The sequence below is a fragment of the Somniosus microcephalus genome, chromosome 1 (genome assembly GCF_052327205.1).
Source record: "Somniosus microcephalus isolate GS21.2 chromosome 1, FLI_Smic_1.0, whole genome shotgun sequence".
Classification (NCBI taxonomy): Eukaryota; Metazoa; Chordata; class Chondrichthyes; order Squaliformes; family Somniosidae; genus Somniosus; species Somniosus microcephalus.
The window spans coordinates 84,387,116-84,401,307 of record NC_140987.1 but is presented as its reverse complement, the minus strand read 5'-3'; the positions used below and the strand labels follow the sequence as shown (position 1 = coordinate 84,401,307).

Sequence of the window (14,192 nt, the reverse complement as noted above, 5' to 3'; positions counted from 1 at the left end):
TTCAACCCCATTGTCTCAAAACAAATTCTCACATTATTTACACATGAAGCCATCGTGAAACAAATGGGTTAAAGATCCAGTAAAAATAATGGAAAGAGGAATATCATACAAGTGTGCTAAGCATTTGTCCATTAATGCTGCCATCAGAAATAGAAACATAGAAAAATAGGAGCAGGAGTAGGCCATTCGGCCCTTCGAGCCTGCTCCGCCATTCAATCTGATCATGGCTGATCCTCTATCTCAATACCATATTCCCGCTCTCTCCCCATACCCCTTGACGCCTTTTGTGTCTAGAAATCTATCTATCTCCTTCTTAAATATATTCAGTGACTTGGCCTCCACAGCCTTCTGTGGTAGAGAATTCCACAGGTTCACCACCCTCTGAGTGAAGTAATTTCTCCTCATCTCAGTCCTAAATGTCCTACCCCGTATCCTGAGATTGTGACCCCTCGTTCTAGAGCCCCCAGCCAGGGGAAACATCGTCCCTGCATCCAGTCTGTCTAGCCCTGTCAGAATTTTATACGTTTCAATGAGATCCCCTCTCATTCTTCTAAACTCTAGTGAATACAGGCCTAGTTGACCCAATCTCTCATCATACGACAGTCCTGCCATCCCAGGAATCAGTCTGGTGAACCTTCACTGCACTCCCTGTATGGCAAGTATATCCTTTCTTTGGTAAGGAGACCAAAACTGCACACAGTACTCCAGGTGTGATCTCATCAAGGCCCTGTATAACTGTAGTAAGACTGCTCCTGTACTCAAATCCTCTTGCAATGAAGGCCATTTGCCTTCCTAACTGCTTGCTGCACAATCATGTTTGCTTTCTGTGACTGGTGTACAAGGACACCCAGGTACCTCTGTACATCAACATTTCCCAATCTATCACTATTTAAATAATACTCTGCCTCTCTTTTTCCTACTGAAGTGGATAACTTCACATTTATCCACATTATATTGCATATGCCATGAATTTGCCCACTCACTCAACTTGTCCAAAGGCCTTGAAGCCTCTTTGCATCCTCCTCACAACTCTCAATCCCACCTAGTTTCGTGTCGTCAGCAAACTTGGAAATATTACATTTTGTTCCCTCATCCAAATCATTGATACATATTGTGAATAGCTGGGGCCCAAGCACTGATCCCTGCGGTACCCCACTAGTTACCGACTGCCACCATGAAAAAGACCCATTTATTCCTACTCTGTTTCCTATCTGTTAACCAATTTTCAATATTTGTACTCATTTGTTTACCACTTTCTTGAAAGCAGCATTTCTTTAAGAATTAAACCATTAAAAGGAACATATTTGCCTTTGGGATTTGTTTTTATTGCTTTTTGTTGTATGTTTTCAATACATTTATCTAAATATGCCTTGCACCATCAGGAGGGCTGATTCCGAAGAGTCATTTTGTCAGATAGGATGATGGAAATGAATTAACATCAGTGGAAACTGTCATTCATCAAGAGTGTTTCAATATTAGTGCCTTTTTTCCAATGTGTGCTTTTTCATAAATATTCTGCTCATCAAGCTGTAAAGCATCTGGCTGTAAGTGATGTCAAAAATCCAAGTCAAGTATAATATGGGTTAAGAATAAACTTGAGCTCTTTCTACTTTGCCCCAGCACGATGACTAAACCCTAACCGCCGAAGTTGCAGTAATACTACCAATAACACATTGCTAACTCTATAAAAGCAGTCACTTCTGAAATCCCCAAATCATTCAATTGCCCAGGAGTCCAGGCTTGCAATCCCTATTCAATACCAGTTAATATTGTGCAGTTTTCAGAACATGTTGTTCCTGGTTCCATGTGTCCTAGTACTTCCAGATCAGAGGTTTAGTCCTCTTCAAATTAGAAGTGTCAGCATTGCCAGGAATATCCAACAGAACACACTCATGGTGAGGGTCATTGGAAAAATCACAGGAGACTGGTAAAAACTGGGGCTCTTCCTTAATTTGTTGCAGAGAAATGTTTGGTTAGTTCAAAGACATTGTAGACTATTGTAGATGTGTGTTCATACTCTCTTGCTAAATCACCAGCCGGGAATTGGTTTGAGATTGTCAAGAACACATTTCACATTCATCCTTCACAGTACGTAAAGGGAGATTTTCATTCCAGCCATTTATTTTTTAATTTATTTTTATTGCACTTGTTACCTCATTACAATATATCATGCAGTACATTCATAATATACAGTGTACATGGCACATTGTAGTAGAGAGTGAGTTTTGCTGAGTGGCTTGTCGATGGCCCTAATAACTGATTCCAGTGTGGTTAATGGGTACTGCTACGCTTGCCCAGAGTATCGGTGCCCATGGTCTGTGGATGTTGCACAGAATCTTAAACACTCTCTCAAAACCGAGACACCTGCTCAGTCTAGATACAGCTGGAAGGATTCTTTCCCAAACTGTTCACCCGATTTGTTGTGCCGCCAATAAAATCAATTCCTAGAAGTAAAGGGAATTGAGGGTTACGGGGAGCGGGCAGGAATTTGGACATGAGTCTAGGTTCGGATCGGTCATGGCCCTGTGGTTAGCGGAGCGGGCCCAGGGGCCGTGTAGCCTGATCCTGCTCCTATTTCGTGTGTCTAATTCTGTTAGATGCAGGAGATGGTTCTGTGATAGTGGATTGGCAGTTAGGATCAGATCAGCCATGATCTTATTGAATGGCGGAGCAGGCTCGAGGGGCCGATTGGCCTACTCCTGCTCCTATTTCTTATGTTCTTATAATTCCAATAGCAAAAATTCAAAGTTTGTGAACAGAAGTGACATTATGCTTTATTGCAACTCAACAAACTCTCTCCTTGTGTTTGGTTGTCCTGGGAGGTAGGAATATTGGCCAGCAAGACAGGTAGTCAAACAACCTGCAGTGAAAATGATGAAATCTCATTCTGACAACAACTTGGAAAAGGAAGATAATCTTTGCGAATTGAGTACACAGGAAAGGGGAAGCGGAGCAAGTGTTTTTTTAAAAAATTCTCTACCTATATGATTCCAGTGGACCTGGACGGGAGATGTTTAGCATAAATAGTGAGTTTGTACGTATGTTAAAAGTACGTTATTGACCATGGAGTAGTATTTTATCCATGTATTGAGGAGGGAAATGTTATCTGATATCTAAAGAATGAGAATCCAGACAAGATAATTATTCCAGGTTCCCATTGCCTGATTTTCTCCTTAACCCACATGGCATCTACTCCGCAACTAGCCAGAGTAATGCAGCCAAGACCAGGAACTCAGTGACGTGGAGTTTTGAATGGGCTACCGCATAAGAGGTTAGCGTGTAAAGTTAAGGCACATGGGATTGGGGGCAAGGTATTGACTTGGATAGTAAACTGATTGGCAGACAGAAAGAAAGCAAAGAGTTGGAATAAACAGGTCTTTTTCTGAGTGGCAGGCAGTGACTAGTGGGGTACCGCAGGGATCGGTCCTTGGACCCCAGCTATTCACAATATATATTAATGATCTAGACGAGGGAACTAGATGTAATATCTCCAAATTTGCAGACGACACAAAGTTGGGTAGGCGTGTGTGCTGTGAGGAGGATGCCGAGAAACTCCAGTATGATTTGGACATGTTGGGTGATTGGGCAGAAGCATGGCAGATGCAATATCACGTGGATAAATGTGCGGTTATCCACTTTGGTGGCAAAAACAGGAAGGCAGATTATTATCTGAATGGCAATAGATTGGACGAAGGGAAAGTGCAACGAGACCTGGGTGTCCTTGTGCACCAGTCGCTGAAGGTAAGCATGCAGGTGCAGCAGGCGGTTAAGAAGGCAAATGGTATGTTGGCCTTCATAGCGAGAGGGTTTGAGTACAGGAACAAGGATGTCTTGCTGCAGTTGTACAGGGCCTTGGTGAGACCACACCTTGAGTATTGTGTGCAGTTTTGGTCGCCTTATCTGAGGAAGGATGTTCTTGCCATGGAAGGAGTGCAGCGAAGATTCACCAGGCTGATACCTGGGATGGCAGGAATGACGTATGAGGAGAGATTGGGTTGATTGGGCTTGTACTCGCTGGAGTTTAGAAGAAAGAGGGGATCTCATTGAAACTTATAAAATTCTGACAGGACTGGACAGACTAGATGCAGGAAGGATGTTCCCGATGGTCGGGGAGTCCAGAACCAGGGGTCACAGTCTAAGGATAAGGGGTAAGCCATTTAGGACTGAAATGAGGAGGAATTTCTTCACCCAGAGAGTGGTGAACCTCTGGAATTCTCTACCACAGAAGGCAGTAGAGGCCAATTCATTAAATATATTCAAGAAGGAGTTGGATATATTTCTTAAGGCTAAAGGGATCAAGGGATATGGGGTGAAGGCAGGGACAGGGTACTGAATTTGGATGATCAGCCATGATCGCATTGAATGGCGGAGCAGGCTCGAGGGGCCGAATGGCCTACTCCTGCTCCTATCTTCTATATTTCTACCCACCAGCTGCTGCGGTTCCCCCTCCTGGTGATTATTAATTCACATGCGAAGCATATTGATGTGTATTGCATGAAGCAGCCTTCTTTGCATTACCACTAAAGAAGAATAGCAGGAGTTGTGGAAGATCGTTAAATGCAGAAGTCAAATCTTACCAAACTGAAATGATTTTTTTAAATGATGTTCTCTCGAGAACAATTTCAAAGGCAATTTCTCTCCCCTACCCCACCTCCAGAGAGTTTGCCCATCAAAAGAGCAGAATGAATTTTCATGAGGCACAACAGGATGCTGGTAACATTAGAATTTGTCACTTTTTAGCTGCTGATTAATAATTTATATGAAACCTTTATAAGACTACATTTTTAAAACAATAACAGTGCAACAAAATAAAAGTCAGATTTCTGGCTGCTTTGTTATTGATGAGTAGCCTTGCATCATTGGAATTTTTTTGAAAATCATGACCCACCATTTTTCTTTGCTCCCACCCCCCAATCATATCATTAATGCTTGATTTGTGCCATCAGAGAAATAAAAAGTTGGTCACAAAGTTGCTTTACCATGTAGTACATATGGAGAAAAAAACCTTGACCTTTCCAGTATGCAATGACCTCTGCAAAACACTCTGCTGAGATGATTTGCTTTCAGAGATATTTATCTCAAATTATGATCATTTCTTTCATCCGGAACTGACTTCTGATTCTATGCTTGTAGCCCAGTCCTATATCCAATACTGTACCCTGAAAACGATTCAAGCCTCTTAATATCTATCCTCTACTGAGTTAATCTCTTTCCAGGAATTGTTTAAGCAGAATAAATTGAATGATGCTTCAGAGCACTGACCTTTGTATATGTATGCTGATGAAGTTACAAGCTTTTCTTCTTACTGGTGTCACTCAAAGAAATATTCACTCTTTCAATCCTGTAGGTTGGGGAGACAATTGGGATCTCTGAAGAGATTATGGGATTGACAATCTTAGCAGCAGGCACTTCTATTCCTGACCTCATCACGAGTGTGATTGTAGCACGGAAGGGACTTGGTGATATGGCAGTGTCCAGCTCAGTTGGAAGCAATATATTTGACATTACAGTTGGGTAAGTTCATGAAAAATAATTTCAAACAATTTATCATTTTTTCCACTTTTTATTTCATTAATTAAACAGCTTTACAATAGAGCGATTGCATTATTTGTCCAACAAATAACATTACGCCAAAAGCTTTAACATCAAAGAAAAGGGTTCCTATGGCTTCTTCTCTACATTACTCTTGATAGTTCCCTGTATTGAATGTTAAAGCTAAAACAATCAGAATTGTATCTAATTTTTCCCCATTTGTTACATTTCTGCCCTTCCCATTAGCTGTACGTGCACAGTACACTGGCCGCTGAATTGGCAACTGACCAACTCGTATGTCTCTACCAATACCACTGCCAACTTGGATGTACTTAAACATATTGGCCTAGAAATTCAGTGGCCTGCGCCACCCGTTAACGCCCTAAGAGGGCACTTAGTGGGTTTTGCGCCACTGGCCACGCCTCCCGCTAAATTTAGCGGGACGCTAATGGCAGCACTAGCCATTAGCCCTGTGCCGCTACTGATGACGTCATTGGTGTGCACAGCGCCCCGCTATCGCCCCGATCGCGAAATTTAGTAGCGCCCCCTGCTTTAACGCCGGTCGCAATTTGCAACCGGTTCAGGGGGGCCTACCTGTGGCGGTAGAGGCGCTGAGGTGCGGGGCGGCCATTTTTTTTGCTGGCCACCTGCCAGCACCTCTCCACACCGCTGTCCCCGGCCTCCTGAGCGCGCCCCCCCAACCCCCCAAGCGGAGTGCCGGCTGTGTCCCAAGAGCCCGGCATTTCTCCTCGCTGCCGGGCTCTTTTGCCGGCACTCGGGCTCTTTTGCCGGCACTCACGCTCTTCGAGCGTGCTGCAGCAGGCCCCTCCCCTTTAAGAAGGGGAGGAAGGCCTGCAGTACCGCAGCACGCCGTGCCGCAGCGTGTGGCGCTGCGGCACGTTGCACTGCGATTTTCAGTTGCAGCGCCCCACGAGGGATGCGGGGCGCCTCGAGTAGCGCCGCGCTTCCGTCTGGGGCGCTGAAACTGAATTTGCGGCGGGCGGCCGCGACTCCTTCCGGGGGCGGTACTTCCGGCCAGTGAATTGCTAGGCCATTTACTTTTAATTTCTCCCCTCCTCTGCCAGTAACCTGTTCAAGAAGCCATTCTACTCCTGAGCCCAGACAGTGAGTATTGGTGAAGTTATTCAATAATGGAAGGCATCAAAGCTGAATCTGATTCTGCTCTTGCCTGACATCACCATTTAAAAACATTCATTCTTAGATGTGAGCATCACTGGCATGACAGGTATTTATTGCCCATCCCTAGGTGCCCTTGAGAAAGGTGGTGGTGGGCCGTCTTCCTAAACCACTGCAGTCCGTGTGGTGAAGGTGCTCCCACAATGCTGTTAGGTAGGGAGTTCCAGGATTTTTACCCAGCGACGATGAAGAAATGACGATCCATGTCCAAGTCAGTATGGTGTGTGACTTGGAGGGGAACTTGGAGGTGATGGTGTTCCCATGCACCTGCTGTCATTGCCCTTCTAGGTGCCGGCGTGTTTGGCGGCTGCTGCTGAAGAAGCCTTGACGAGATGCTGCAGTGCATCCCATAGCTAGTACACATCCCGTAGCTAGCCATGATACGCTGATGAAGGGAGTGGATGTTTAAGCCAGTGGCTGTGGTGCCAATCAAGCAGATTACTTTATCCTAGATAATGTCAAGCTTCTTGAGTGTTGGAATGTATTCTTGCGCTTTTATAGCAAAGGTCACTGGATAGCAATTGGAATCAGGAGCCCTGGCTGAGATCAACTATCTTTTTTATTCATTCCTGGGATGTGGGAGTCGCTGGCAAGGCCAGCATTTATTGCCCATCCCTAATTACCCTTGAGAAGGTGGTGGTGAGCTGCCTTCTTGAACCGCTGCAGTCCATAGCGTGAAGGTACTCCCACAATGCTGTTAGGGATGGAGTTCCAGGATTTTGACCCAACGACAATGAAGGAACGGCAATCTCGACCTGACATCGATGATCCGGAATCCTCTGGTCTGTGTGACATCATACCATGCAGTGCATTTGTGAGCTATATTTCAAATTTTCAACCATAACCGCAAAGGGAAAGTAAAGAGATCAGGCAGTAAAACTGCAATACAAAATCTAACCCATATTGTTTCCAAGTTCAGCTGACCTGTGCCCTGCACCATTCTTGGTTCTGGTTCTGTGATTGCCAAGAGTTAGCAGTGCCTTGACTTCATCCTCCTGTCTTCTTACCCTCTTGCTACACCCCTACCCAAGTCTCCTACACACTCTAGCCCTGAACTACTATCCCTGTAGTTTCTCCTCTATTTATCCAGCCCTTTTCATGCTTATCTAGCCCATGAAACTCACCAACTGCTCCTTCGATCCCCTTCCCACTCAACTCTTAACCACCCATCACCCCTTTCTGATCTGCATGTGAGCTGAGAGTGTCAATGGTTCCCTCTCCTCAGAAGACTCCCTCTATTATTACCGCCTCCTTAAAAACCAACCTTTTGGTCCTCGCCAACTAGAACCTCATTTCCAACCTCTCTTTCTCCTCTAGGCGTTCTTAAACATGATGTTGTCTCCCAGCACCATGCCCATCCCTCCCGTAATTCAATGTTTGAACCCCTCCAGTCAAACCTCTGCACCCTCACAGAACTGAAACAGCCATAATCAAAATCAGAATGACGTTCTCTGTGACTGTGATGCATTATCTTTCCTTGTCCTCATTGACCTCTCTCTGCAGCGATGAAATAGGTTAACTATGCCATCCTCCCCCAATGTCCTTGTTACTGCTCAGCTTCATGAGGCTGCCAGCACATGGTTCTATTTTTATCTATAGAAACATAGCCAGTACATTTCCAGCAATGGATTCTCTTCCCTCCCCTGCACTGTCACTTCTGGAGTTCCCCAAGAATCTATCCTTTGCCCCTTCTCTTCCTCATTTACAAACTTCTCGGTGACATGATCTGCAATCACAGGATCAGCTTCCACATGTACACTTCTATATCACTTCTCTCGACTGCCTCTGTACTGTCAGACTGCTTGTCTGGCATCCAGTCTTGGATGAGTTACAACTTCCTCCAGCTCAACATTAGGAAAACCTCCATCTTTGGACCCTGCCACAAACTCTGCTCCCTTGGCATTGAATATATTTCCCTCCCTGGCCACTGATTCAGGCTGACCCAAAACATTTGAAACCTTGGCATCCTGTTCAATCCTGAGCTGGGTTTCAAATCCCATATCACAAAGACTACTTACTTCCACTTTAACATTAAATCCCATATCACAAAGACTACTTACTTCCACTTTAACATTGCATGTCTCTGCCTTTACTTTAGCCCCTTTGCTACTCAAGCCCTTATACTTGCTGTTTACCTCCACACCACAGCTGAATATTAGCATGAGCATAATTCTGTTAAATTATTATGCTTTAGGAAGAAAGAAATAAGTCAACTTATGAACAGTGTCAGCTTGGCCCAGTGTTAACACTCTGAGACAGCAGGTTGTGAGTTTAAAACCCACTCTGTTTTGAGCACCTAATCTAGGCTGACACTTCAGTGAAGTACCAAGGGAGTGCTGCATTGTTGGAGATTCAAGATGAGATGTTAAAGTGAGAACTTAGCTGCCTATTCAGCTGAATATAAAAGATCCCATGACACTTTTTCAAAGCAGAGCAGGGAATTTTCTTGGTTTTCCTGGCCAATATTCATCAGATTAACTAGTTGTATCATTTGCTGCAGCACTTAAGGACATGAAAGACACTGGGTAAATGCAGGTTCTTTCCTTCTTGGTTAAAATAAACTCGCGTTTTCTAAACATAACAAAAGCTCAGCATAAGTAGTAATGAAAACATAACTGCGAATTATTGATGGAAGAGTCAAGAGTTTGACCTGCTTCAGAAACATTTGAAGTGTATTTTTCTTTTCTATGTTTTTGCAGCCTGCCCCTGCCATGGCTCCTGTTCTGCTTTATTAACAACTTTGAGCCAGTCAAAGTCAGCAGCAACGGCCTGTTCTGTGCTATTGTTCTCCTCTTCATCATGCTTCTCTTCGTTATCATTTCGATTGGGGCCTGCAGATGGAAAATGAACAAAGTTCTTGGACTGATAATGTTTGTACTGTACATTCTGTTTCTGATTGCCAGTGTTCTATTGGAACAGAAGATCATCATGTGCCCGGTGACAGTCTGATCTTTGCGACTGTGCACTGTTTTTTCTTTGAGGGACAGATGGGAAAACTATGACTCATCCTGCCTGTTGCAGCTTTATTTTTTTTTTAGATTGACTCAGCTGGCACATGCAATTTAATGGAGAATGAGAAAGTAATAGTAAACAATAACAACTATTTTTTGCTTGATTAATTAATTTTCTGTTCTCATTTCAAGCAAATGAATAAAGTTGGTGTTTGCGTCTGTGGCATTCCTGAACGGAGAGATTTATACTTTATGGGATTTTTCTCTGGGTTAATCTAATGTCTGCGGGAAGACTGCTGCCCAAGTTGGTTATAAGCCCCTTAAGAAGATTCTTTTCAATGTTCCTATTTTGTTGCTAGGTGATATTTCAGTGGCAGACTTTTTTTCTGCCAGTTTTTCAGATATTGAAATAATATTGCATTATATTTCAGAATGACTGGTGTGAAGTAATTTATTTTTGAAAAGACAATAGTGCATAAAACTGTTTTTGGGGGCATAACACTTTTGGGTTCTCACAGTTAGCCAAACTTGCCTGTTCTTTGGGTACTGAGAATCAGATTAGCACTGAGGTGTAATGTTTGGTACAGAGTTACTTCTGTAAGTCTTAGGTTTTTTTTACACATTTATTAAACCATTACACGATTTTATGTTTTATAACTTTTTTTGGCTTAGCACAACAATTTTAATCACCAGTACATCTCATGAATAAAACAATGAAGCTGCTATAGATCGTGGTACTTGAAAGCAAATTCAATCAGGTGTGAATGGCAATATTAAGGTCATAGAGCTATTAATCTATTATTAAGGTCATAGCTATTTATCTATTATATATAACATCATCGCTTTGCTGCCTAACGCAGAATAAAATGTAGTCACTGACATTCTGCCATATTGTGGAATTAACACCTTAGGGCCTATAGATCATTTCTGCACTTTACTTGGGCAATTATAGATGGATATTGTTGTATGTTTTCTTTTTACAGTATGTACTTTTTTAAGACCATAATACATTTTCAAAGTAAAACCTGATGTGTAGTAGGTTAAGATAGCCTTTCTTTGATTTGTGGTTTAAGATACTGTTAATTTGATTCTTAAATGTAATTTTTTTTAAAATTCTACATTCCGTTTATTTGATTAGATTGTATTTATACCCTCAAAATGCAACTGCAGTAATGAATCAAGTTGTTGATTCAGTAGAAAAAAAATCAACTGTATAAACACTTCTGCACAGTTCTCTACATCAATTTTCCTCTCGCTGTGTATAAGCTTTGTGCAGTATTTACTGGGAAACTCATGCAGGTAGAGGATGTGGCGTGGCAACCTACAGTGTGCACTCATAGCATCACGCCTAATGTAGATCTTTACTCTTCATGCTACTGTTATTGGCTTTATATAATATGGTCAATATTCCAGATTCAGTTAATCGGAATAATATGAAGGTGTGTGTGTTTTTTAATTAAATATATATATATATAAACTAATATTTAAAAATTAGGGCTGTTTCATGTTAATGCTCAGCAGGTATTCTATTTGGTTAGGTAGGATTCAATGTCAAAAATCAATTTACAGCTGTCAGTAAAAATCAATAATACAGCAATAACCTCATTTTGATGGGCATTAAAGTCTGCGCTTGGACTGATAACCATAATGCTTATAATGAAATGACATTGTATTCCTATTATTGTCAATCTCAGGATGGTATTTGTGAAGTTTCTTGTTGGGTAGATGTTGTTCTTGAAACTGCACTGTGACAGCATTCTAGGCAGCAACTTGTGTATCAGAAACTTTAACAAGTTGGTGATTGTTTTAACAGAAGATGAATGCAGGTGCTGAAATAGACTCCCCATATTAAGAGACTCAGATATGCACACACCTTCTCATTGATTAGAGTCATTAGGTTCTTGAGATTTACTCTCCATACACTGAATATTATTTGTCAATAAATCTGAATAACTTCTGATACCTGTTTTTAAACTGCAGTAACTGGTACTGTTGCCAGCAACAGAATAGAATGTCAGCTGCCAACAAGGCAGAAGGGGATTCTGATTACACACTTTGACATGAATATGCAGATAGTGTATAATGCCCTTAGCCAGCCACGGCATTGATTTCAACCTGTCTGAAATCTGGGATATAAAATTAAATTAAAATCCAACTAAACGCAAAGTTCACAACAAAAAATGTAATTCACTAAAATCTGTTGTTGAGTAAATCACAGTCATCTTCAGTCATTTCACCTCAACATGCAAAACGGGATCAAATGAATGTTTCTTTTATTTGATAGGGTAATGAGTGTTAGTAAAAAGCAATCTTCAGTGTTCTTTCGGGGGGCGGGAGTTCTCGGATTTGGTGTGTACGTCCTTTTTTGTGTTTCTTAGCATGATTACTTTTTCCAGTTTTTTTTTGTCTTGTCTATTTAATGACCTTGGCGCTCTTACTTTACCTATTTATCTTCTATTTTACTTACTTATTGTTTCCTGGCTTCATTTCTGATTATAGTATTTTATGTGTATTTCCTTTCCAACGTATTCTGCATTCTCTCTCTCTCTCGATTCTTTTTTCTTGCTGGTCTTGTTTTCTACTTGTCTTTCTATCTTCCAGCTCAAACTTACCACCCTCCATTTACCAAATAAATATTTTAATCATATATATTTAACAGTTTCAGACAGATAGTGATATTTTTTTTAGTTAATAAATAATCAAGACACTATAAAAATCAGTACCAGACTCCCAAGTGTGTAGCTCTATTGTATGAGTCGCAGCACACGCTGTAGTGTGCAGGCTACTTCTAACTCTCTCACTCTCCAATTGGTTCTCCCTCTACTTTAGCATCGCAACAACCTCAACAACTTTTTAAAGTTTGTGCTGTAGGGAAATACAGGGGTGCAAATTCCTTTTGGCCCGTTTTTGGCACAGAACATGCGCCTCAACCGAGAGGCCCGAGGTTGAGCCTCAGTTCTCTAAAGGCAGCTTGCCTATTTTAAGAAAATGAATATCGCTCTCTTGCCTCATCGGCAGCGGCCTGAAGGTAAGGCCCGGGGGCGGCTCCTGGCTTCACAATCCTGAGCGCAGCAGGCCTGGCTCATCCCTGTCCAATTTCGTCAAGGAGTCATAAAACTGGCGGTAGGCTCCACATTTACATATGTCAGGACCTACCACCTAGCGGCCACCTGAAAACTAGCCGGGCCCAGATGTCTTTCAGACGTACTTTGGGTACAGGGCTATGGTCCCCAAAATTGGCCCTCATTGTGCCCGTTTACACCTTTTAAATCAGGTGCAATGATATCCAGTTTCTACCTTACAGAGTCGTATGTTTTGAGGCTATAGACAAATTAAGATCTTCAGATAATGTATCATAAATAGCACAAGCTTTCTTCTTTCAGTTCGGGACCTCCTCTGAGCCCTTCCATTAACACATTCGTAAATATCTCTCTTTATAAATTATAAAGGATTTTAAATTATTCAAGAGGTTAAAGGTGAGCTGCATAAAAATACTCTAAAGAAGCTGACCAGCAGATCTTTTGTGAGAACTTGAATCCTTTTTCCAATGTTTTTTTTTACCGCCATTTCTTTTTAGATGCCACGTTTAACTGATCAAGAGTAGGCAGATGTGTTGAATCCATTGCCATTTAAATGCTGCACAGAGCCAGTCAAAATGTGGCTCAAGAGACTGGCTCCACTTTCTTTCTTTTCTCCATACACCTGGCCACTTCCTAATGCTTCCCCACAGTAATAAGCCCAAGATTGGGAACTCACCAGTGCAAGGATCACTGGAGCAAACCTGCTTTCTGCCACTCTGTGCAGTGATACAGTGGTTCAACTTCATTGTCCTTTATTAAAATTACTTCAGTTTAATTGTAAGTGCAGAAATCATTTACAGAAAGTTGTCATCCATGTATCAGAAATTAATAGGAGTGATGTTTTTCTGATCAAAATTTAAACTGGGCTAATATTTTAATGATTCTATAGAAAGGAACAATCTTCAATTTGCTACCACTCGGCATTGGATTATACAATAGCAAGTACTGCAGGAGGGTTTGTTGATTACAGGTAAGCTGCAGTTGATTTGAGGTCTCGGCTGATGGTCAGCATTGAACCCTGAAGTCCAAAGTATTTATAATTATGATTGTGCAGCTCAGTAGAAGTTATCACAGTTTCCTGTAACTTCGCGAGCATTTCTTCCTTTATGTCAAACCAGGTGGCTGCCTCTGCTGCTGCCTTTTGTGTTCAGGACTGGCCATGAATTGTAGTCCGTCATTACATGCTTTAGTTAACTATTCTTTTAAATTGGCGTGGGGTTGCAAGGTTAACCACAAAAAACTGGAAAGAGATTAAGTAAAAGTGCTTAATGTAATAGTGAGATTTTTTTTAAGTTGTCAGCAAATAATGGAACCCACCATGTCAAAGAGGCACTCCGTTTTGGTTAAGTGAATTATTGTTCCTTTTAAAGATTGCATTGCTTAGGTTGACAATAATATTTAATTAAAATTCTTATTGACAGCAGTAAATTAT

The 14,192-nt window shown here is 41.8% G+C and overlaps 1 protein-coding gene across 6 annotated transcripts in view; it reads left to right on the top strand.

The window, feature by feature from the left end:
* Positions 1-14,192, top strand: part of LOC147124215 (sodium/potassium/calcium exchanger 2-like) — a 295,035-nt gene that overhangs the window by 278,805 nt on the left and 2,038 nt on the right. For 5 of the 6 annotated variants that reach the window (XM_085983952.1, XM_085983947.1, XM_085983954.1 and 2 more), the window contains 2 exons: positions 5,348-5,514; positions 9,429-13,630. In XM_085983952.1, the coding sequence (XP_085840078.1) occupies positions 5,348-5,514; positions 9,429-9,678 (417 nt within the window). In that variant the 3' untranslated portion in view covers positions 9,679-13,630. Of the gene's footprint in view, positions 1-5,347; positions 5,515-9,428; positions 13,631-14,192 lie in introns of those variants that run through there. The other variant, XM_085983958.1, reaches the window with a different exon arrangement.